Source organism: Diplotaxodon limnothrissa, linkage group LG17 (genome assembly GCF_057381915.1).
Source record: "Diplotaxodon limnothrissa isolate DT_005_m linkage group LG17, D_limnothrissa_male_GT1.1, whole genome shotgun sequence".
In the NCBI taxonomy this organism is placed as follows: Eukaryota; Metazoa; Chordata; class Actinopteri; order Cichliformes; family Cichlidae; genus Diplotaxodon; species Diplotaxodon limnothrissa.
Genome location: NC_140612.1, coordinates 24,588,214 through 24,611,010, shown reverse-complemented (window position 1 = coordinate 24,611,010; position 22,797 = coordinate 24,588,214). Strand labels below are relative to the sequence as shown.

The 22,797-nt window shown below is 41.6% G+C and overlaps 2 protein-coding genes across 3 annotated transcripts; one reads left to right on the top strand and one right to left on the bottom strand.

Annotated features, from left to right (window-relative positions):
- The first annotated feature begins 300 nt into the window (after positions 1-300).
- pmch (pro-melanin-concentrating hormone) lies at positions 301-4,137 on the top strand. Its single transcript, XM_085375602.1, has 3 exons — positions 301-531; positions 3,840-3,981; positions 4,088-4,137. The coding sequence occupies exons 1-3, from the start codon at positions 301-303 to the stop codon at positions 4,135-4,137; spliced, it is 423 nt and encodes a 140-aa protein (XP_085231728.1).
- Positions 4,138-4,719: 582 nt separating this feature from the next.
- On the bottom strand, positions 4,720-21,446 carry parpbp (PARP1 binding protein). Of its 2 annotated transcripts, none has more exons than XM_085375599.1 (10): positions 21,297-21,446; positions 17,849-18,085; positions 17,618-17,722; positions 15,603-15,773; positions 15,334-15,488; positions 12,667-12,850; positions 12,334-12,515; positions 11,120-11,201; positions 5,593-5,788; positions 4,720-5,033 (listed from the first exon to the last, which is right to left on the bottom strand). In XM_085375599.1, exons 1-10 carry the CDS (start codon positions 21,444-21,446, stop codon positions 4,720-4,722), a joined length of 1,776 nt encoding a protein of 591 aa, XP_085231725.1. The 2 variants fall into 2 exon arrangements, with proteins under 2 accessions (XP_085231725.1, XP_085231724.1); XM_085375598.1 differs by having other exon boundaries at positions 5,605-5,788.
- Positions 21,447-22,797: the final 1,351 nt, after the last annotated feature.

The window sequence follows — 22,797 nt, the reverse complement described above, 5'->3', positions numbered from 1 at the left end:
ACCATGTTTCCCCATCTTTAATAACCTTAATTCGCCAAATCTTTAAATGTACTAAATGAAGTTTGTCACCTTTTGCTTCCCTGTTAATGGACTTATACCACATCTCCTGTGACCTTTGATCTTATACGTTGATGTGTCCCTGTGGGAGACATGATGATGATTTTGTACATTAAACAATTGTGAGCTGGCAGCAAAATGCTCTCTCCCTCAATATATAAAGCAGCTTAAAGTCCAATCATACCAGTTGTTAAGGCAAGGCTCAACTGGCGAAAGTCTTAAGAAATAAACATTGTAGATACCATGATCTCTGTCTACTCTGTCTTCTTAACTCTGCTGCTTTTCACTGAGCTGAGCAGCCACTCAGTCACCGTAGCCATGCCTGCAACTAATGCAGAGGATGGTACAACAGAAGAAGACAGCCTGGGTTTGATACTGGGTGACGAGTCGATCTCTGAGCCCGCTGTGATCCCACCGGTGTTCAGGCAGCGCCGAATCAGGGATGAAGATGGGAACCCAACAATCATCATCTCGGTAAGTGTTGCAACTTTCATCATGCATTAACGTTATTCCTTTTTGTTGCGACTTTTTAGCCTTTATTGTTATCGCACAGTGGAGACAAGATCTCCCATTTCTTTTCCTTTTCCCCTGAACCCCAAATGGTGTGGGCGGATGGCTGCCCCTCCCAGAACCTGGTTCTACTGGAGGCTTCTTTCTGTATGAAAAGAGTGTTTTTCCTCCTCATTGTTGTCAACTGCTTGGCTTCAAAGGGGTTCGTTTGATTGTATTATTGTAGGGGTCTATGCCTTTGAATATAAAGTATATAATGCCTTGAAGGGATTTTGCACTATATAAACAAAATTGATTTAAACTGAAGAAAGAACATTTTTCTTACAGTAATATATTTGAATTGTACTCAATATACAATATATACAATAATTTTTACTACGCTGATCCTGATAATAATCAGGTGTCAGTCATTATGGTTATGTTATAAAGGATTCTGAATTGGTTGAAGGTCCAGTAACTCTTATTAAGAAGTATTAAAGTAGTTCTTTGTAGTACAAGTGTTGCTGGAACTTAAACCTGAGCAGATGTCCATGCGCCTTTGAAGTAACAAACTAATTTTACAGTGTGGGCCAAATACAGTCCAGTTTGATCTGAAGTGGGGGAGACCAGTGAAATTTCATATAGTTTTAACTACATGTTTTATGCCCGAGATACCTTAATTTAAGGAAAAGAAGTGCAATTTCAACTACACGTCTTAGTTTTTCTACATGGAAAATAAAAGCTGTTGTGGCAGCCTGACTCTTTGTGCTTGTATTGTAAAAAATAAATGTGTAAAATTACAGCAAAAGTTCTGGTAGCTAAAATTACCAGACTGTTCTGTAATTATAAAGGAGAAAGCGTTCATTAATTCTTGTAAAAAATATCCAGAAATTTTTATATTGGATTATGAAAAAACTTATATAAAACTATAACTGTGTAGGTAATTGTCAAGTACTTTGATGTAGAATAAAAGCCTGTACAGGTGGCCCTGTTGAATAAGAAATGCTTTAAAACTTAAAATCTTATCTCTCTCTCACTATATATATATATATATATATATATATATATATATATATTTCTTGGCTGCTGCCTCAAAGCACACTGTGTGCTATCTATCTTGCGTGCTGCACAATATCGTTTATTATTTAGTAACTATTGATATCTATGACTAGCTAGTTTATTGTGATGGTGCTTTTTTTTTTTTTTTTATTATGTTGCTCTTTGTTGTTTGCTGTCTCCCCTGTTTTTTTTGTTTTTCTTTCTCTCCATACAGGTGACCCAGGAGTTTTTTTTTTTTCTCTCTCTCTCTTCCCCCCCTTCTCACCGTCTCTTCTCCCCTTTGGTTTTCTTTCTTCCTCTCCCCCTCTTTCTTTCATTCTTTCCCCCTGTCCTATTAAAAAAAAAAAAAAAAAAGTTTGACACCCCTGCTTCCACACTGTTCCCATAAAGGATTCTAATTTTCCCAAAAGTCCCCACAAAACAAAGGAGCTTGTAACAAAAACACACTCTTCCTGGAATGTAATTACTAATATTGCAAAATCAGTGTTGTTTTATGTTCATCTGAGACAGTATTTCTGAGTGAATCTATGGACAAGAGACTGATATATGCTGATTTTTGGTTTGGAAATAATGAATTGATATTTTCTTCTCTTTGTAAGGTGACCTTGGGTATTAGAAAGGCGCCCTCAAATATAACGTATTATTATTATTATTAGGTATAGTTCATTTTTATTCTTGAAGTTGACTAGAGTTGCTCACAGTTCAAAATACTGCTTAAAAAGCTGTGCACGTGAGGCTATATCCACACAAGGGAATAGCTCCTTTGAAATGAAAATGAAAAATATTACCTCAAGGTCTGTCAAGAATATGGAAAAGCAAGAGGTAGGCATATAACACTAACCGAGAAGAAAAGTTGGCCAGTCAAAAGTCAATAAATAATGCACTACACTGTCTGACATTAGAAAAGGAGGTAAAGTTCCACACCATTGATGTTGCAAGAAAAAAATCTAAATTTTCGTTGTTGACAAAAGGCCAAAATACCCATGTACATACTATGTACACCCATTGCAGCCCTTTTCCCCAACTGTTTAAGCTAGCTTTCTTTTGATTGCTGCCCCTCATTTTTATTTTATTTTATTTTTTTACAAACACCCACAGAAAATATGGAAAAAACAATTAAAGGTCCACTTTTCACAATACTAAAAGGCTATTTAACCAAAGACCAACCCTGCTTCGAATCCCCACCTAAACATAGTCTTACACTCTCCTGAACAGGGATGTCAAGCTCACTTGACATTGGGGGCCACATACCGAGCCCACTTTGATATAAAGTAGAGTGGACCTGTGAAACTGTGCTAAATGTGTAAAATGACAAAAAAAAAGTTATGGAAGTTCATTGCACAGACTGTCCTGTAAATAGAAAATATAACGTTTTCATTCATTCACAGTGGGCTGGATATATTCTGGCGCCCAGGCCTTATGTTTGACACCCCTAGGGTAAGCACTATAATTAGTGCTTAAAGAAAATTATAACCAGCGATTTTGATTCTTTTTTGGATCAAATTAACTTAACGGCAAACTATCCACTGTCATTCAGCCTAACACTGTTCTGCCAGTGATGGTCATGCCTCATAAATCTTCATTGTATGAGATTTTTTTTCATAACAACCATAGTTCAACAACAAAGAGCACATTATCTCCATCCTGTGACTGAATACTTGACCCCTTTCAATTGGCCACCGTCCTCGCTTCTACTGTTAAGTCAATACTTCACATAAATCTATAAAAATATTTTACGGCAACGCTGGAAAACTGGGAAATACTATTAAGCGAAAAGGTCAAATGATCACAAGCCTATAAAGATTTATTGGACTCTCAGTGGGAAGAATGACGATATATCAGTGTTTCCCCCAAATGTTTAGCTGCGATGTGTAAAAGGTTTATCTGCAGACTGCGTCTTGTGTGTTATGAACAGGGTGGTTATCTCTGTGGTAATGGGAAACAGGCAGCCATGATGGAGACAAAGACATCTGGGCGAACCGGAGCTGTGGAAGAAAACGGGCCACTGTGATATAGTAAAAAATGAGGGAACACATTTCTTCCATTTGGGGTTCTTGTGGCTTGGATCAGCTGGTAAAAGCAGATCCAACACCTGTACTACAAGTAAAAAGGATAATCTTTAAAAGCTGTTCCTGCAACCTGACCATCCAGAGTTCACATCCTACAGTACGGGAATGTGTGTGTGTGGGCTCCGGGTGTCACATGTAATCACTGATCAATATGATGTTTTTCAGGATGCAAGGCTGAAAGGGCACAGTGTTCGAGGGCTGAACCCGGCCTTCACTCGGAGCCTTCCTCTCCTCGCAGATCGAAGCCTGAGCCACACTCCTGCCGAGTACAGCGTGAAGATAGATCGCAGAGATACCGACCTTGACGGTAAGCATATGGAAAACCAGCATTTCTTGGAAAATAAACTTAAAAAAAAAAAAAAAAAATGCCATATAAACTCAACTGCTCTATGTGGTTTCCTTTCCTAACCTAGTGCTGCGATGTATGATTGGAAGAGTGTACCGGCCCTGCTGGGAAGCATGAGCGACGTCAATGAATGTTTCCTCCTGTATGGTATAAGAAGATTAATTTACTTGTAGGAAATAAAGCAGACAAACATGGAAAACAAAATAAAAGTTTATTAACAATTGCAAGCTGTGTGTTTAAAGAGTGGATGGTAGAATCTTGAAAATAATTGAAAGGTAAAATTTACATACTAGCAGTGACGATATACATTTTATTTCCAAGAAGGCGTTATTAGACTCATTTTAAAATTGATTAGTGATAAAGTGCAATGACCAGCTTGCTTTTCGCCTAACAATGTTGGACATTTTAGTGACATTTTCAGAAAGAGTTAAATAACACTGTTGTGCACATTTCATACGAAGCCTCAGTGTAGCTTAGCATAAAAATATTTAACTCTTAACAGCAATCACTAAGTCACTAAAGATCACGTGATATTTTACCGTGTGTGTATATATAAAATACTCGAGGTTAAACAAGATGACAAATGATTCTAAATGGCAGCCCAAGCTGGAGTATACTCGTAGTACACAAGCTTCAGCTGCTTCATATAAATATCTGATAGAAAAGTCCTTATTGTGTCATCGTTAGTGCAAACACTGGTTAGACTCTGAAGAAACTGGTCAGCTTCCCTTGTCCAGCTATGAGCTTCTTCTTACTCAAGGCCTTGCTGCCATCTTTGCCAGGCATTTTGACTGATGTGCGAGTTGGCTGTTTCTTCTCCGGAGGCTCATTTTCAGATCCACCGTGTTGGTCCAGCTGCTTTCTCTTGTTACCCCTGCTTTGCATCTGAAAGCCAGTTCCCTTTCCATTAACCAGGCTTGCACCTTGTTTTGGGGCATTTCCACTTCTTTGCTCGAGAGCAGCCCCCCGCTGTATCTCACCCCGTGCCTTATTTGTACATTCAGAGGACTTGGCTGCAAATGTAAAAGAAAAACAAAAATGAAATAAATAATTAAAAAGCAAAAGTAAGTGTGACAAGTTGGTAGGGGGGAAAGGGAAAAATGTTGTGACGAAATTGCTTACGTTAGCTGCTAGTTGAAGCAGGCTGTGTGTTTATTCTCTGAACCTGAATTTCAACATTTGTCATGTTAACCTGATGGAGCAGAGCCTGAATTCCCACGGAACAAAAAGCAGAAGGGGGAAATGGGCAAAAAGTCTGTACAAGACTGTGTGTGTGTGTGTGTTTTGTTTTTTTACGACAGATGTGGGGGTGAGGAGGTTTTATAGAATGGGAATTAATTTGACAGCAAGTTGTAAGTACCAGTCCCACAACTGGGACTGAGAAGGCTCCAAGGCCGGAGCTGAGAAGGTGAGCCTGGGCCTCGGTCCAGCTGTGTGCCGTCAGAGGAAACAGAAGTCTGTTCCAGCAGATAAAATGCAGCACGTCTTGTTCTGACATTTGACATGTTGCTGAGTACAAAAAAATAAAAGATGGTGGTGGGGTAGGGGGTGTAGCTTGTAAAGAAAAATAACATAAACTTTTACCTTTTGTTGAGTCTTCCACATCAGAGCTGCACCCATCATTCACAGATGTGGTGGTTTTAGCTTTGGGTGGGTGCACGCAAGTGGGAACCTGGCTAGTGCTCGGGAAGTCCAGCACACGGTTGAGAGGGAGCTCTTCGTCATTGTAAGTGCAGGCGAACTGGGATCGGATGACTCTCTCTCGGACCTGGAATAAATGCAAAACAACTGAAATCCAGCTGATATGGCGACTGGTGATCAGTATCAACAACTGAGGGCAGGTGGCCGAGATTTTTCTGGCTCTTTCTTTTGGCGTTTTGAAACAAAGACCCTTTTAAGTACTTTTCCACTCCTGCTCAGCCAGTTTCAGCAGCTGGATCTGCTAATTAGCACTGAAGTACACAAACTACTTTCTTTCCTTGCTCTGATATTGTAATCAAATGTATTATAGGCCAAACCTAAAAGGGAACATGCATATCTGCACTAAAATTCGTGGAAATCCAACCAACGGCAGTCAAGACATTTCACAGAAAGCACAACTTCTGTGGTGTTAAATCAGAAGAATTTTTGGCACATCTCAAAAAGGTTTTCTCTGGAGCTAAAGGAAAATTACCAGCGCTGCAATAAAGTTTTATTTTTTTAAACCACTTTTGTTGAGTGGGGTTTCATGTACTCAAGTGTAATAGACTTTTCTTTTTATCATCAAGAAAATGCGTCAATTTCTGTCAAATAAGGTACCACAAAACAGTCATGCTTACGTCTGAAGTAGCCCCGAAAAACGTGACTCAGAGCCAGAAAAAACACAATGTGTGAAAAGTATGGGGATCACTAAAGTCATTAGCATCAATTACCATTATTAGGTCATTGTAATCCATCCAATAGTTGCTCAGATCTTTCAATAACAAAAACAATAAAAGGGTATGGTTTTTAATTAGGGGATAAGATTCCTGGCTTTTAAAGCATGTTTTATGTTGGGTTTTTTTGAACAACTAAAAGTTTAATATGTTGCTGAAATCCCAGAAATGAGAAAGATGAGATTTTCTTTTCTAGCCAACTGATATACTGTGCATTGCTCCTATCAATTACCACATCCTTTAAAAAACAAAAAAACAAAACAAAAAACCCAACAGCCAAGTTTCTATAACAAAGTGAATGATATTGAAGCCTACAATCCCAGCCCAGGGGCACACACAGATCCACAGCTTTTCATCCACTGTTTGATGTACGCCTGCTTGGGATTATCACAATCCAGGGATTTCACCCTTCAGGCCAATGGGCCACAGTAAGGAGAAGAAATGTGAGAGAGCAAAGCTTGGTGGGTCCGCGGAGCACAAAGGGGATCAAAGCCTTTGTGCTTCTCAAAAGAACTTCTTTAAAGAGGACCTAAAACAACAGAAACCCCAGCACCGAGGCACACTTCAGTAACGGAGCTACTGGTTGCATGCTAATAAAACCTAAAGAAGATGGAAGGGGATGGAAGAGCTGCACGGCCAAACTATGACCCACAGAGAACAACTAATCCAATTACAACAGGTGGAAGCCTGACATGGCACCTTGTGGTCACATAGCCCTCATTCCTCCGAACACAACTGTCCTGAAATAACCTACGTCTGACCCGACACCTGACCGAGACATTCCTGATAGCATTTTAAAAAGCAGGTGCAAGCCATTTCTGCAGCTTTGTGTTCTGACATCTGCTTTTGTAGAAGTGAGAACAAAGCAGTAGCAGGTGCAGCGGAACCAGAGCTATATATAAAATAAAATGAATATATAGCTAAAGGTGAATGCACCTCATTTGAACATCGTTACTTGTGTCACAGAGGAAGCAGGAGTTTTTCTCGTGTTTTTCAATGTTTTGATCATCTGTGGTAATAGTGGAAGGAAGAAAGAGGAGGAAAAGAAAAGAAAAAGACCTGGAAACAACCCAAAAGCAGAAACTAAATCTGTCCATCTCTGTGTGTGCCGGTTGACGTCAGTGCATGATGAAACCGCTGGAGAAGTCTAGGATAAAGTCATTTAGCAGACAACAGGAAACAATAACCTTTCAAGTTTCCCTTGCTAGTCGAGTTACGCGACTGATATGGCATCTTCAAAGTGAAATTGATGCAGAAAGCTTCCGCTCACCGAGTTCAGGAAGCGGTGAGCTGCCCAGGGACCATTACAGCGCACTCAAACAGGAAGGCAGCCAGATTGTGGGGAGCTAAAATGACATCTGGTAGCACAATCAAATAAAGGAGCTATTTCACAAAATGTGTCTAGCATACATCTTCTAATAAGTGCTTCACACTTCATGTTTGCTTAAAGGATAATAGCTTGCAATCTAGAGCTGGGTGATGCAGCAGCACTACCCTAAAAATACCTCTTACCACCACAAGAAAAATAAAATGGCATTACCGGTATATTCTGAGAAATAAGTTGTCTTTTTTTTGTTGCTACAATTAATTTTCAGTTTCAGAAAATAGCATATCTTAGCAATTTGATCCAAGTATTACATTTCATTCAGTGTAACTCATAACAACAGTCACACTCTTTACCCTTAAAATATAAAGCAATATTTTAAGGGAAAGACAATAATACAAACAAAACAGAAAACCACCAACAATCTTGATTCCCTATGAGCAAGCACTTTGGCCACAGTGGGAAGGAAAAACTCCCTTTTGACAGGAAGAAACCTCAGGCAGAATCAGGCTCATGGAGGTGCAGCCCTAATTGAGACCAGAAAGAAGGACAAACAACACACTAGAATTTAAGATGTAAAGTGTCCTATCTCTAAGGGAGAGACCAGCTCATTTCTGCCGCTTGTATCCACAATCTCGTTCTTTCAGTCACTACCCACAGCTCGTGGCCATAGGTGAGGGTAGGGACGTAGATCGACCGGTAAATTGAGAGCTTTGCTTTTACACTCAGCTCTCTCTTCACCAAGACAGACTGGTGCAGCATCTGCATCTCTCATCACTGGCGAACAAGACCTCGAGATACTTGAACTCCTCTACTTGGGGCAGGAACTCATCCCTGACCCGGAGTGGGCAATCCACCCTTTTCCGGTTGAGAACCATGGCCTCAGATTTGGAGGTGCTGATCCTCATTCTCGCTGCTTCACACTCGGCTGCGAACCGTTCCAGTGCGAGCTGGAGGCCATCACCCGATGAAGCCAACAGAACCACATCATCCACGAAAAGCAGAGATGAGATTCTGAGGGCACCGAAGTGAAAGCCCTCCGCCACTTGGCTGCACCTAGAAATCCTGTCCATAAAAATTATGAACAGAATCTGTGACAAAGGGCAGCCCTGGCGGAGCCCATCACCCACCGGGAATGAGTCAGACTTATTGCCGGCAATAATAATAATAATAATAATAATAATAATGGATTGGATTTATATAGCGCTTTTCAAGGCACCCAAAGCGCTTTACAATGCTACTATTCATTCACTCTCACATTCACACACTGGTGGAGGCAGCTACAGTTGTAGCCACAGCTGCCCTGGGGCAGACTGACAGAAGTGAGGCTGCCATATCGCGCCATCGGCCCCTCTGGCCAACGCCAGTAGGCGGTAGGTAAAGTGTCTTGCCCAAGGACACAACAATCAGGACAGAGAGCCCGGGGATCGAACCGGCGTGTGAACCAAGCTCTTGCAACAGTTGTATAGTGATCGAATGGCCCGTAGCAATGGGCCAGACACCCCATACTCCCGGCGCACCTCCCACAGGACACCCCGAGGGACACGGTCGAATGCCTTCTCCAAGTCCACAAAACACATGTAGACTGGTTGGGCAAACTCCCATGCACCCTCAAGTATCCTGGAGAGGATAAAGAGCTGGTCCAGTGTTCCGCGAATCAGGACAAAAACCGCATTGTTCCTCCTGTATCAGAGGTTCGACTAGCGGACGAACTCTCCTTTCCAGCACCCTGGCATAGACGTTCCCAGGGAGGCTGAGGAGTGTGATCCCCCTGTAGTTGGAACACACCCTCTGGTCCCCCTTCTTAAAGATGGGGACCACCACCCCGGTCTGCCAGTCCACAGGTACTGCCCCTGATCTCCACGCAGCATTGTAGAGCCGTGTCAACCAGAACAGCCCTACAACGTCCAGAGCCTTCAGGAACTCTGGGCGGACCTCATCCACACCAGGGGCTCTGCCACCAAGGAGTTGTTTAACTGCCTTACTGACCTCGCCCCCGGAAATTGGCGGGTCATTCCCCTCATCCCCAGACTCTGCTTCCTCCTCGGAAGACGTGTCAGTGGGATTAAGGAAGTCCTCGAAGTATTCCTTCCACCACCTGACAATTTTCTCAGTCGAAGTCAGCAGCGCTCCGCCAGCACTATACACAGTGCAGGTAGAGCACCGCTTTCCCCTCCTGAGACGCCTGACAGTTTGCCAGAATCTCTTCGAGGAAGTCCGAAAGTCTTTTTCCATGGCCTCTCCGAACTCCTCCCACACCCGAGTTTTTGCTTCAGCCACTGTCCGAGCTGCATTCTGCTTGGCCTGTCGGTACCTGTCAGCTGCCTCCGAAGTCCCACAGGCTAACCAAGCCCGATAGGACTCCTTCTTGAGCCTGGTGGCTCCCTTCACCTCTGGTGTCCACCATTTGGTTCGGGGGTTACCACCATGACACACACCAACCACCTTGCGGCCGCAGCTCAATGCAGCAGCTTCGGCAATGGAGATGCTGAACATGGTCCATTCAGACTCAATGTCCCCAGTCTGCCTCGGAATGCAATGAAGCTCTGCCGGAGGTGTGCGTTGAAGATCTCATGGACTGGGGCCTCTGCTAGACGTTCCCAGCACACCGTCACTACGCGTTTAGGTGCACCGGGTCTGTCCAGCGTCCTCCCCCACCACCTGATCCAACTTACAGGACTTAAAGGATCTGTAGTTAACAGCTAACGTACAACATCTTGCCATCCATGCTAGATACCAGAGCACACCTTCAGGAGTCTAGTGGAGTCCATACCTTGACAGTTCAGGGCCGTTTTGGCAGCAAAAAGGGGCCAACGCGATATTAGGCAGGTGGTCATAATGTAATGCTTGTGTGACTGAAGCGAGTGAACCAGAGAAACGTTTAACGTAAACACTCAAATTCGACTCTTATCGCCATAAAAGACTTCAGATGGGACATTCTGTGGGACAACTGCCCTTTGCCAAAGTCTCTAAACACTTTCCTTGTGAATTTATGGTCTCACTGACCCGTTTCAGTTTATACGGGATAAAAATTTTTGTAAATTTTAGTGATGCTAGGTAGGTGCCAGAAAAGAGGATTTTCCAAGAAAACAGGCACTGTTAACAGGTTACTGGTTTGAATGCCCCATACATAACTTTTTCAGCACGCTCGAACCAACACTAAGAGCTAAAACCCAGCTGTGCAAACGGGAAGAGTGGAAGTCAGTTAAGATGAGAGCTTCAGCTAAGCAAATAAATAATATAAAACCAGGAAGAAATTACAGGATATAAAGACATTATTTTCAATGTTTGGACATCTGATTCAGTTTGGAGAGGTTCATATTTAGGATTTGGGGCTCTTGGACAAAGGGGCCCACGTTACCTTGGGTTTGAGCAGGTCTAGTCGGCTCTGGACTCTGTTCTTTAGGGGTTCTGGAGAACATCCAGTAGACACTTCAGGGGATCTGAGGAGAGAGAGCCACAGCGAGAAGCAAAGAAAATTTTTCAATAAATTAAAAAAGCTACAAGCTTACATGGCCACAGTAACCGAGAAATCTGCCTGCTATTTCTTCAAACAACGTTCTCCCTTTAAAACTCTCACCATGTAAAGATGTTTTCACTAGCATTAGCCGTACAGTGTCACCCGCCCCTGTAGCCACAAACACAACCAGTGGCTGTATTATTTTTATTTCAGAGCAGATAAATTGTTCCATTGTGATGTGGGAGGATTTTCCTCCATACGGTTTCAGAGGAAAGTCGCACAGATCCATGTTGGCCTATTTTATATTTCAGGGGGATTCCCACTCTCACTGAACCCTGTGGTAGTGAAAAAAGTCTTTACTGGTTTCAGACTCAGATTCAGAGTTTACTGCAACAAACTAATCACAAATATAATTATTCTCTCCTTTGGCATTATTGTGTCACTGACAAAGAACTGAGGAAAAAGAACTCAAGTGATGGTATTGCTTTGGAAAGAAACTCACATATTTGGACTCTTGGGATCAATAACCCATACAAAATATTATAAGAAGACCAGCAACATCTTTCAAGAACTTGCCCATCATATTAAGGCAGACAGTAAACTACAAGTTCATTTAACTCGAATTAATCCGACGAGGCTGTGAACACGATGAAGTTCCAGTTTAACATAGAAAAATTAATAAATACAAAGTAGTGATTTTGCTCTATTACAGTGTTATATAATGTAAGCGCTCTTTACTGTGTTTGCACATGGCACTGAAGGAAATGGTAACAGTCACTTCATGAAATTTGGGTACTGCACCACTAGAAATCTAATATTTGGATAAGACAATCAAATATTAAAAATTAAAACTAGATAAATTGATATTGTATTTTTGTTTCACTTCTTTAAAAGCAATTTTTTGGTTGACCTTAAAACCCACTATTAGTCAAACTCCCCTAAATTTACTTTTATTTTACTATTATAACCTTTCTTCTAGAGGTCATCACATAATGCAGTAAGTCAGGCCTGCTTTAATTCTTAATTTTGCCAAATGTAGCCTTAATATTTATTTTAACCAACTGAAAATGCAGATATCAGATTTTGAGTGAACTGCAGAATTAACAGGAACCAACCTGAACAGCGTGAGGACGCAGGTCCCCTCTGCTCCACCGAGGACGGGCTGATCCTCGGACAGCAGGTCGGCTTTGCTTTGACACGGAGGAGTCAGGGCTTCTTCATCCAGCAGCGCCATCAGCACCTTCACAGTGTCACGACCTCCGTATGCTGTAGCGTGATTGACTGCATACACTTTTGGCTGGGGGTGAAGACCAACATAACTACAGTCACAGCTCTGCCAGATGGTGAACAGACAGTGAAACATGAAGTGGGTTCAATGTATGGACTTGTGGCGAGAAGGAAAAGCCCAGAGTGGAGCCAGCTGGCTGAAAGCAGAGGTTATACATTACCCTTGCAGGACTTATCCCTGTCCCGCTTCCATTAGCAGACTGCTTCTGGATCTGGTGTAGCTGGCAGATCCTCTCCTTTAGCTCCTGTGCAGTCTCCTCAGCAGCAGCGTACACGGCATCTCCGCTGCTGCGACCCTTCACCAACACCGCCCTGATGGCGGTCACCAGCCTGGCTCCACATACACTGGGAAGTCAACAAAGTGACAAGGGAACAAGAAATGAGCTACAGGAAGAGAAGAAACGCTGAATAACTTTGGAAAGGAGCAGATTCTTTCTTATGCGGGACACACAGTGGTTTTCATCTGGATGGAGTAAACAGTCTTCAAGAGTTCAGCCAACATTTGCCAGCATGAATAACGCTCTCGCAGAAAAGCCGGGGCTTTAGTCTGAATGTCTTTAAAAGATATACTGCTTCTTCACTTTCAATTAATTGGACACTGAATTTCAGGGCTCAGAGTAATTGTTTCAGCATTAATATCCAGTAGAGCTTTATTTCACTATAGCAGAGTTTTGCCAATGTTAACAGTTATAACAGTTACATGGTCACTGCACTCCGGTCTGATTTTCCTCTTTATGTCGCAGTTGGGAGGGGGGGTGTTGATCCGTGTTTGTCTCCACAGTATGTCCAAAAATCATAGCAACATATCACTTATGTAAGTTTCAAACAGTCAAGTGCACCAAAATGTTTTGGTGGCGAGGCGGTGGTCCAAACCTGACCCGGCTCTGATGCGAGGGAGCGAGCGCGCCTCAGTAACAGAATCATTTGGGAAAACAGATGTTCGCTGAACAAGGGGCCCTGAACTCGCCACAGAAGGTGTTTGTATGAGGAAATACGGTACTCCACTGAGAGCGTAAAGGCACTGCCTGCTGAAAGACACGTTGGCCATGCTCATCAGCATCTCATCAGACGGGAGTTCTCAACGACCCGCGTGAACTGAGAACCCTCAGAAGAGCAGCGAGAGTTGAACACGGCACTGCACAAACATCATGTGTTGTTATGGCTCGAGCGAATCCGCCGTTGCTACTGGGACTGCTTACAAAAGGCTCCTTCTGCAGCTTCAGCTCAAAGCTCACATGATTGAACTGCTAAATTATTTGTGATAGCCACTTCTGTTGTGGTGCCAGATGCTTTGACATCTAAAATAATCTGTAACAGTATAGAGAGTGATCTGTGGAGCTCTAGGTTTGATGATAGTTCATCAAAGTGAGCGAAGCAAACACACGGGGAACAAGTTATTTAACAAAGATGGGCTTTGATGTAGCAAAGATGAACATGCTTTAGCAATCCAAATGTTATCATGCTTAGATGGGAGTCATTACAGGGATTTGGGAGGAAATAATAAGAAGCAGTGGGGGGACAGGTGGATTTTATGATCACAGGTGTGATTTCAGCACAGTCTGATCCGCCCTGCTACAAATATTCCCACCAGTCGTAGCAGCGCACTGCCAAATCCTTGAATTCACAAGAACTGAGTCAGCTCCTCCAGAAAGGAAGCGGGATTTAACCTGAACTGAAGTGGAGAAATTCAAAGAAAAATCCAATCCAATTATAAATCACAAGTTTCACTGTGCTTGACTTCAGCTGCCGCCAGGTGCTCAGCTTTTCTTGGAATCTCTGCATTCTCCTCATCAGCTTAGGATGACTCTGGATATGAAATACATGTGTGTATACTATAAAAGCACAAGCTATTAAATACTGTAGAACAATTTGAAATTATTAGGTATTTATCTGAAACTGAAAACCTTTTCGGGGTTCCCTCAGGTCAATAAAAGTAAAGAAATCTGTTACTTATATTGCATGATTCAAACATTTTTAGTCATGCTTAAACATTAACACAGTAACACGCAACAGTATGTGTGTTACAGTAAACTAGGAAAAAATGACAGATTCTTTTACATGATTTTTAAGGTGTTCTAGAAATGATTACCTGAAAAAATAATTAAAGACAGCTTTTTGACAAAAAAAACAACAACAACAACAAAAAAAAAAAAACCCATTTACTTCAATGCCCACTTTGTACAAAAGATTTAGATTTCAAAAACATTTGTTGTTAATATGTTGATTAAGAAGACTATTAATTAACTGCTACTTACATAAAAATATACTATATATGTGTGAATGACATGAAGTGATATAGCTAGCCTCACAATGTAATTAACATTAAACTAAGCAGATGCTTATGCTAAGCTTACAAGCTGTAAACATAAAGTAGGAAACATAATTCATCTTGTGTGAGATGATAGCCAATGTGTGATAATTTATAGGTTAAGAGGCACTAAAAACTATGTTATTCAGACTCCAGCGTTTTGATAAAGCTAGAGTAGCGTGTTCTGTTGGTATTTAGATATTATGTGAAACTAAGCGAAGCTGCTAGCTACAAGTTAAAAAAAAAATTGAAAAAAAAGTTATATGGTTGAGAAAAAAAAAAGCGAACAATTTAGTTTTTTCTGTTGTTGAAAATCTAAGTGATGCCTGATGTATTTATAACTTCTATTGCAATTTGACTTCAATTCTTTAGAAAACAAAGAATTTCCAGTTCAGGTGATAGAGTGCATCTCAACTTCCCGACATTTACATTTAGTTCTGTCTCTACGGTGGAGGCGTATGTCAAACTAAGCAGCAAGACAGGGAGCAAGTGGAAGCCTGGATCAAACAGTTCTGTGTACCTTGGGTCGGGGATCTCCCCCAGTATTTCTTCCAGGTTGTCTACAAACTGGACAAAGTCAGACAGGCCTTTGACATGCTTTCTCAGTGGGTCAGATTCAGCTGGAGCATAGCCCTTCCCTCCAAGCTGGAGAGCCCTAACAAAAGACGTCACGGCCTGCAAAAAAAAAAAAAAAAAAAAAAAAGCAAAAGCATGAGAACGACCCAGATGTTGCACCAGAGAGGATTACTCTCATTTACTTGAGCACATAATGACTGGGGGTGTTCTTACCAAGAACAGAGAAGTGTTGCTGTTGTGCGCAGCATGCTTGATGTCAGTAAACGCCTGTCGTCCAAGAGTGCGACTGGGAACGTCGAGGATTAGCGCCATGGCAATGTCGTTCTTGGTGTTTACCAGCAAATTCAGATAGGAGCAGAAAACGCGTCTCACAGCCATTTTCACCTACAGACAAATAGAAAACACACAAGACCAAAGATTTTTACATTTTAATAAACTGTCAACGGTTCCCCAAGATTATAAGGGAAACTAACAGAAAGTCTATTAAATCTTAAACTGGGTAACGTGTTTGAGATGCATTTAACTACACATTGTGTCAACCCTCCTCAAACAACTGTGATTAGCCAACTCAGTACCATTGTTTCCTCAAGTACATTTCCTGCAACTTCTACTTCAAATAGATTGGAAGGGTTTGGGTCAATTTGAAGAGAGAAAAATCAGCGCATTCTAGTGATTTGGTAGCAGAATTGAAAAGCAACAGAGGTACAGCAGGAACAAATATGAATACTGTTTCATATTATATTCATACTTTTCTCAATTGGTCAGAAGGGAGGTGTCCTTCTTGGCCACTGTATTTAAATATGGTGGTGGAAGACAGTGGCTGCACACCCGCTCCTATGCATTTATAATAGATTATAAGTGTAGTTTGTTGGAAGACATAACTACACAATGTATATTTATCCTTTCCTTTGAATTAAATAACCTCAAAAGGTTACTGACTGCTGGTGCCAAGGAGACTGGAAACAAGCCCGATCAATAAACCAGGCACCTAATAGATACAGTTAAACCTTCAGCTCCCTTGTTTCCCCAATTAGTGACCATACCAGATAGAGCCACATAGAGTTGTGTCTCCTCATTGTTTCAAACTGGGGATGTTCTAGGTGTAAGGTGACTGTGTTAATCACCACATCATAGATGGCAGCTAGGTATCATGTTTATAAATCTCTCCCCTGTCTTGACCTTACAATAGTTTAAGAAGAAAGGCTACAATTAACATTAAAAACTAAAGCTGAAAAAAACAAAACAAACAAACAAAAAAAAAAAAAACCTACCTGGAGGAAATATTTTAAACGCAAAATGAAATAAAACAAAAACTTATATTAGTACCTCAGTTTTTTTATTTTTTTATTTTTATTGTTTTAAGACCAAACAAACCATCCATCAGTTATATTGTAAGGTGATAGACAGAAAATCCCAACAACCAGATGGTCTCCTATGAACATGATTTTGGCAACAACGAGGAGAAAGAACTCTCTTTCAACAGGAATAGACCACCTCCCATGACTAGTTTAGGGGTAAGGGTCTAGAGATATCACTGAAACAAAAATGTACGGATTTGATGGAGAGTTATCTGCTGTATTAGTTTGCCATTCTGCAGCCAAACAAAGCAGAGACTCCAGGAAGTTACTGGAACCAGACAAGACAGCGGCAAATTATTTTTATTTCCCTATTTATATTAAAACAGCAGATAATCTCTCCGTGTCTGTTTTTACTTCTGCTAAGCAAACCAGCAACAACATTTACTTCAGTAAAAACCTTCGGTCTGAAATGCCCAAACTGGAAAGTAGCTTTAGTTCCCGAGTAAAACGGCTACAAACAGCAGCTGGCATCGCTCCAGTAAAAAATTACATCAGCACAGCAAGCCTCCTCTCTAAAACCCCATAAATTTGCAAGAGGCAGAAGAGACCAGCAAAGAGACTGTGTTACAGACGCTCCTGTGTCGTGTTTTAAACATCTGCCTGGTAATTGAATTCACATTGCACCCTTAAATCTGAGTGATGTGATATAGAGCTCCTGTCAATAAGAGCAGGATGGATTCCAGACAGAAATTACACTGAAGGCTGGGAAAGCAAAAGCATGGATTACTGCCTGCAGGAGAGAAGCATTTCATATTACTAAAACACAATATTCAAAGGCAGAAGGCAAAGTGGAAATAAAGGATTTCTTGTGGGAGTTTATGAAACAAGTTGCACCTTTCACTGAAGCAGAAAAAACACAGTTGGGCCTACCTGTGAGCTGCAGGACCTGCCTTTACCAGATGGGGTTGACGGGACTGAGGAAACTGGCAACTCTGGGACTTCCACGTTGCCCGATAGGAACTCAAACAGCTGGATCTTGGCAAAAGAATTTACAAAAGCAGAGAGAGAGAGAGGGGATAAACCGATTGGCCTTATCTCCAACTGTGTAGCCAGTGTGATCATCCACAATCAACATCATCAGCCTGATTTCAACCAGCTCACCAGGCTCACAGGCTCCTCTGGATCAGAGTCCACCAGCCTCAGCTGGTTGTACATGAAGAGGAGATCAATCAGGTCGATGGTGTTGGAGCGTTTCAGGAACGACTCGTATGCCTCCACAATGAGATCATAGTTCTCCAGGCGTGCAGGGCTGGGGGGCAGCAGGTGAAGTTTGTCTAACAATAAGTGTTTCCAGGCCATCAGGACATCACTCAGAGCCACTTTGAACTCTCCGCCATGCTGTCACAGGAAGAGAGAAAGCAGCATGTGCAATTACAAACAGCCTGGAAACAATCAGTTCAAAAGCAAAGAGACCTTCTGCAGCCGTCCAAAAATAAGCCATGAGTGGTCTCACCCGGAAACCTGCAGTAATGTCATCAGTTATAGACGTGATGACAGTCGGCCTGATGGTTCAATTGAACTATGCCGTGATGATGATGTGAAATGGGCTCACACAGCCTCGCTTTTACGACACCGGATAACAGACACACTGTATATTTTTCCTCCTTAATTCCATTTATTTTCCATTTTGCGAAAGAGGAAATTCATCAGTTGCTCGAAACTGCCGTTAGCCTCACCTTCAAAATTCAACTTTATCCTAAATGAGTCCAGAAACATTAACATTTAAAAAAAAAAAAAAAAAAGAGTATCCTCAGAGCGACTGAGAGTGAAGCGTGAAAGGCTGGGTTTACAACATGGTTGCTGTCACAGTACGTTTCAATTCAGTTTTAATTTTCCAGCACCAACTCACAATAAATCAACTCAAAGCTCTTTATATTGGCAAGTGTCAGAAACGTCCAAAAAGACGAGATTGCCCGTAAGCAAGCAAGCATTTGTGACAGTGGGAAGGAAGAACTCCCTTTTAACAGGAAGAAAACTCCAGCTGAGCCAGGCTAACACAGGGGCAGCCATCTGCCATGAATTGGGGAGGCAGAAAAAAAATTAAGAAAAAGAGAAGACAAAAGTTAATGCCATGCAGCAGAGTGCATCATGGGAAGTCCCACACAAGCCTGAGCCTACACCAGCTCAACTAACAACTGATTCAGGTTCACCTGATGCAGCCATAACCATGCTTTACCAAATCATTATCAAAAGTAAGAGTTTGAAGCCTATTCTTAAAACAGAGCCCGTCTCCTGAACCCAAACTGAGAACTGGTTCCATAGTGGAGGGGCCTGAAAGCTGAAGGCTCTGCATGAGATTGAAGGAATACAACACTCCAGTCTGGAAGTACTAAATAAATGAACTGTGTCTGTGAAGGTTCTCAGTCATCCAGGTCATCGTAGTCAAAGGAGCTTGCAAAGAAAAGCGTCTGGACTTCTTTAAGTTGCTTGAAGACGTTTCACCTCTCATCCGAGAAGCTTCTTCAGTTCTAAGGTCAAATGGTGGGGAGTCCCAGATTTAAACCTAGTGGGAGTGTCCCCCCACAGAGGGACAAAAGGACCCCCTGACTCACATCCTGGGCCATCTGACCTCAGGAATTCGTATGATAAGGTGGGGCCAGGTTTCACAATGAGCTCACCTGAAACCCTGGCTGATTGGGACCCACACCCAATTTCACACTTTGGCTCATCAGGGGGTCCTTTTGTCCCTCTGTGGGGGGACACTCCCACTAGGTTTAAATCTGGGACTCTGCACCATTTGACCTTAGAACTGAAGAAGCTTCTCGGATGAGAGGTGAAATGTCTTCAAGCAACTTAAAGAAGTCCAGATGCTTTTCTTTGCAAGCTCCTTTGACAATAAATGAACTAATTTTTCAGCGTCAGTCTGAGACAGGATGTTTCTATTTTTAACAAATATTGTGCAGATTAAAGAAAACAGTCTTACATATTTGTTTAATATGTGCAGCGACGGATATATCCTGTTATAAAATGGCTCTAAGATTTCTCAGAGTGTTACTGGATAGCCTGACCCTTTTGTTAAATAAAGGGCCTAAAATGCAAGTTATTGGTTTACCATTAGACAAAGTTTGATAACTTCAGAAAACCTTGGGCTATCAGAATTGCTGCATTTCAGCTACTTTAACTTTACTTTTAGATGGATTTTTTTTAAATCTGTATATATAGGCATTTTTAAGCATAAAGGGACCAAACTACAGAGGAATAAAGCTGATCAGCCACAGCATGAAATTATGGGAAAGTGTAGTGGAAGCTCGATTAAGAATGGAGGTGATGATTTGCGAGTGGCAGTAGGGTCTCGTGCCAGGAAAGAGCACTTTGAAAGTCAGACGTAGACCCATTGAGACTTTGTGGATTTAGTCAAAGCATGTGGCGAGGGAGGAGGTGAGTTACTGCATGAGGAACTAAGTAGCAGCAAATGGCACACATGAGGGCAATGAGGTGGGATAGGTGGTTTCAAGGTAGAGGTGAGACTGCATCAAGGGTCATCTGTGTGACCTGTCCTTTATAGATATGAATCAGATCAGTAAAAGTATTTTAAAGTGTATGAATAAATGAATCAAGTCCAGAACCGTATTACTTAAAACTGAGTAACTTTGAGGTGGTGTTGCAGCATTTTAATAAACCTATTTTAAACTGCATTTTACATCCAATCTTTTTTTGTAGTTTCTGTGTATTCCTTGTGGTCTAACAACAAAGCTGTGGAAGAAATCAAGATACATGTTGTGTATTATTTGTGCAAAAATGATGCAATCATGAAAAAAGCCCATCAGCTACGCAGTCTGAAAACCTTTCGACTGGTACTTTGGGTCAAAGCGTGACTTTTGTGGCTTGTGAAAATAAGGAGCAGGCTGATGGGAGATCTCATCTAGAGAAGAGGCGTTCAAATCAGTAAGACTGAGAGTAAGTGCATGCAGGTGAAAGAAAAAGGAGCACAGCAGAGAACGAGTTGGTGAAGATGAATTTGAATATTTGTGGTCAACTGTTCAAAGCAGCAGCAGGGTGGAGGAGATGGATGAGAATATAAGGAGAAGGGTTAGAAGATGTCATGTGGCTTAGACAGTCACTCAGCTGGATGCAGCTGAGTTAAAGATGCTACGATTGTGATTGAGTGGGACTGTTAGGGAAGAGTGCAGAAAGGTGGGTTATTTAAGATCTCCATGTTTTCAATCATTATCCAACACCAGCCTCTTATGTTGCTCACAAAAATACACAAATTAATAAATAATAAGCACATAAAAATAAAGCTACTATTTGTGGTAGAGTGTAGAGGATGAATTCAGAAGTATGACAGCCTGAGGAGATAAACTGCTCTGACGCCTGGAAGTTCGGCAGCTGATACTCCTGTATCACTCGCCAGATGGCAGCCTGGCTTACAGGCTGTGCCTGGTGTTGTCTTTTCATATCCTTTGAGCTCTGCGCAAATTAGAGGATGCTGCTAAAGATGGAGCTGGCAGGCAGGGGGGAAACTGGAATGCCACAGATGAGGTTGATGGAGGTGGTGAGAGAGGACAGATACAAATAATCTGTGGTATTTTCAGGGTGTTAGGGTTACCTTTTTATTCACTTCTGCCATGGCCACCTGCAGCACCATAAGCATGCCATCAGCTCCATGAATGGTGGTCCTCTCAGACTGTAAGACCCGGTGACGCTCCCTCCTGAAGGTTTTCACCATCAGCTTGAGTTGGTCTCCTATACCCTCCATTATTCCCTTAAACAAAAGCAACAAAAAAATTCTATCGCACATTTAAATGCAACAAAGTTGACCAACGTGCTTCACAATTAAATAAGAACAAGAGAAAACATTAATAAATTTTATTGAGAGAGAGAGAGAGAGAGAGAGAGAGAGAGAGAGAGAGAGAGAGAGAGAGAGAGAGAGAGAGAGAGATAAGATGAGGCAATGACAATGTATTAACATAAAAACAAAACATAGCCTGATGTTAAACTGAACTTGATTTAAAAGCCAACATAAAAGATGTGTTTTAAGTGTGATTTGAAGGACTGTGTAGATTCTGAAGTACGAATATCATATGGCAAGTGATGTGAAGTGATGTGTACCTACATTCTAACACCTGTTTGGACTAAAATGCTGCTGCAATGGAGAGATGAGTGTTGACGACCCAAATAGAGAAAACTGCGGTAGTCCAGTTTAGAGGTGATGAAGGCATGAATAAATTTTTCTAGGTCTTTAGGAGGAAGATGATGCTTCGCAATTTCACGTAACTGATTAAAAACCGATTTCACAACTGTGGACACTTGCTTCTCTAATTTAAAAGAGCCATCTAAAAACATGCCGAGATTTCTTACAGTGTGGAAATGATGACAAGCAAGAGGACCAAGGGCATCAGTTATCCAAAAGGGCCATGACTTCCAAAAACAATAACTTCAGTCCTATTTCCATTTAGGGCGAGAAAATTGTGTTTTAACCACTCTTTAACATCATGTAGGCAGTTAAGCAGAAGGTGAAGGGGGACAGAGACATACAATTTCAAGGGGAAGTAAATTTGGATGTCATCAGTATAACAGTGAAAGGGAATGTGTATTTCCTGAAAATGGATCCCAAAGGTATCATGTATAAAAAAAAGCAGAGAGTTGGATCCAAAACAGACACAAAACAGACCCTGGTGGCACACCACAACAAATAGGGGGAGTATTTCCCAATAGCAACAGAAAAAGACCTCTCTTTAAAGATAAAACTGTGCCTTTAAGACCAACGACATGGTCAAGTCGGATAAAAATAATGTTATGAATAACTGTGTCAAAGGCGGCAGTCAAATGTAAAGTGACTAAAGCAACAGAACAACCTTAGTCGACAGAGCTTCCTTGAAAAGGCGAGAAGGAAGAATATCTTGAGGGGAATTCGAAGGCCTTAAGTTACTGATTGCTTCCTTCAAGAAAGGAAAAAGTCACTGGCAAAAAAAAAAAAAGAAACCCTCAAAACCAATTTATACATATAGTTCTTTAAATACAGAAAGACATACCTGAAATTAATTTAAAGACTTAACTTTCATACAGGGTCTCAGTGGCATGTAACACCTTCGATAACTTGTAAGTAT

Coding starts and splice junctions, on each gene's coding strand:
- pmch (XM_085375602.1), top strand. CDS start 301: ATGATCTCTGTCTACTCTGTCTTCTTAACTCTGCTGCTTTTCACTGAG. Junction 532..3,839: donor ACCCAACAATCATCATCTCG/GTAAGTGTTGCA, acceptor GATGTTTTTCAG/GATGCAAGGCTGAAAGGGCA. Junction 3,982..4,087: donor CAGAGATACCGACCTTGACG/GTAAGCATATGG, acceptor TTCCTAACCTAG/TGCTGCGATGTATGATTGGA.
- parpbp (XM_085375599.1), bottom strand. CDS start 21,446: ATGGAGGGTATAGGAGACCAACTCAAGCTGATGGTGAAAACCTTCAGG. Junction 12,516..12,666: donor CAGGGATAAGTCCTGCAAGG/GTAATGTATAAC, acceptor CTTCACCCCCAG/CCAAAAGTGTATGCAGTCAA. Junction 5,789..11,119: donor TAGACCTGCTCAAACCCAAG/GTAACGTGGGCC, acceptor CATTTATTCCAG/GTCCGAGAGAGAGTCATCCG.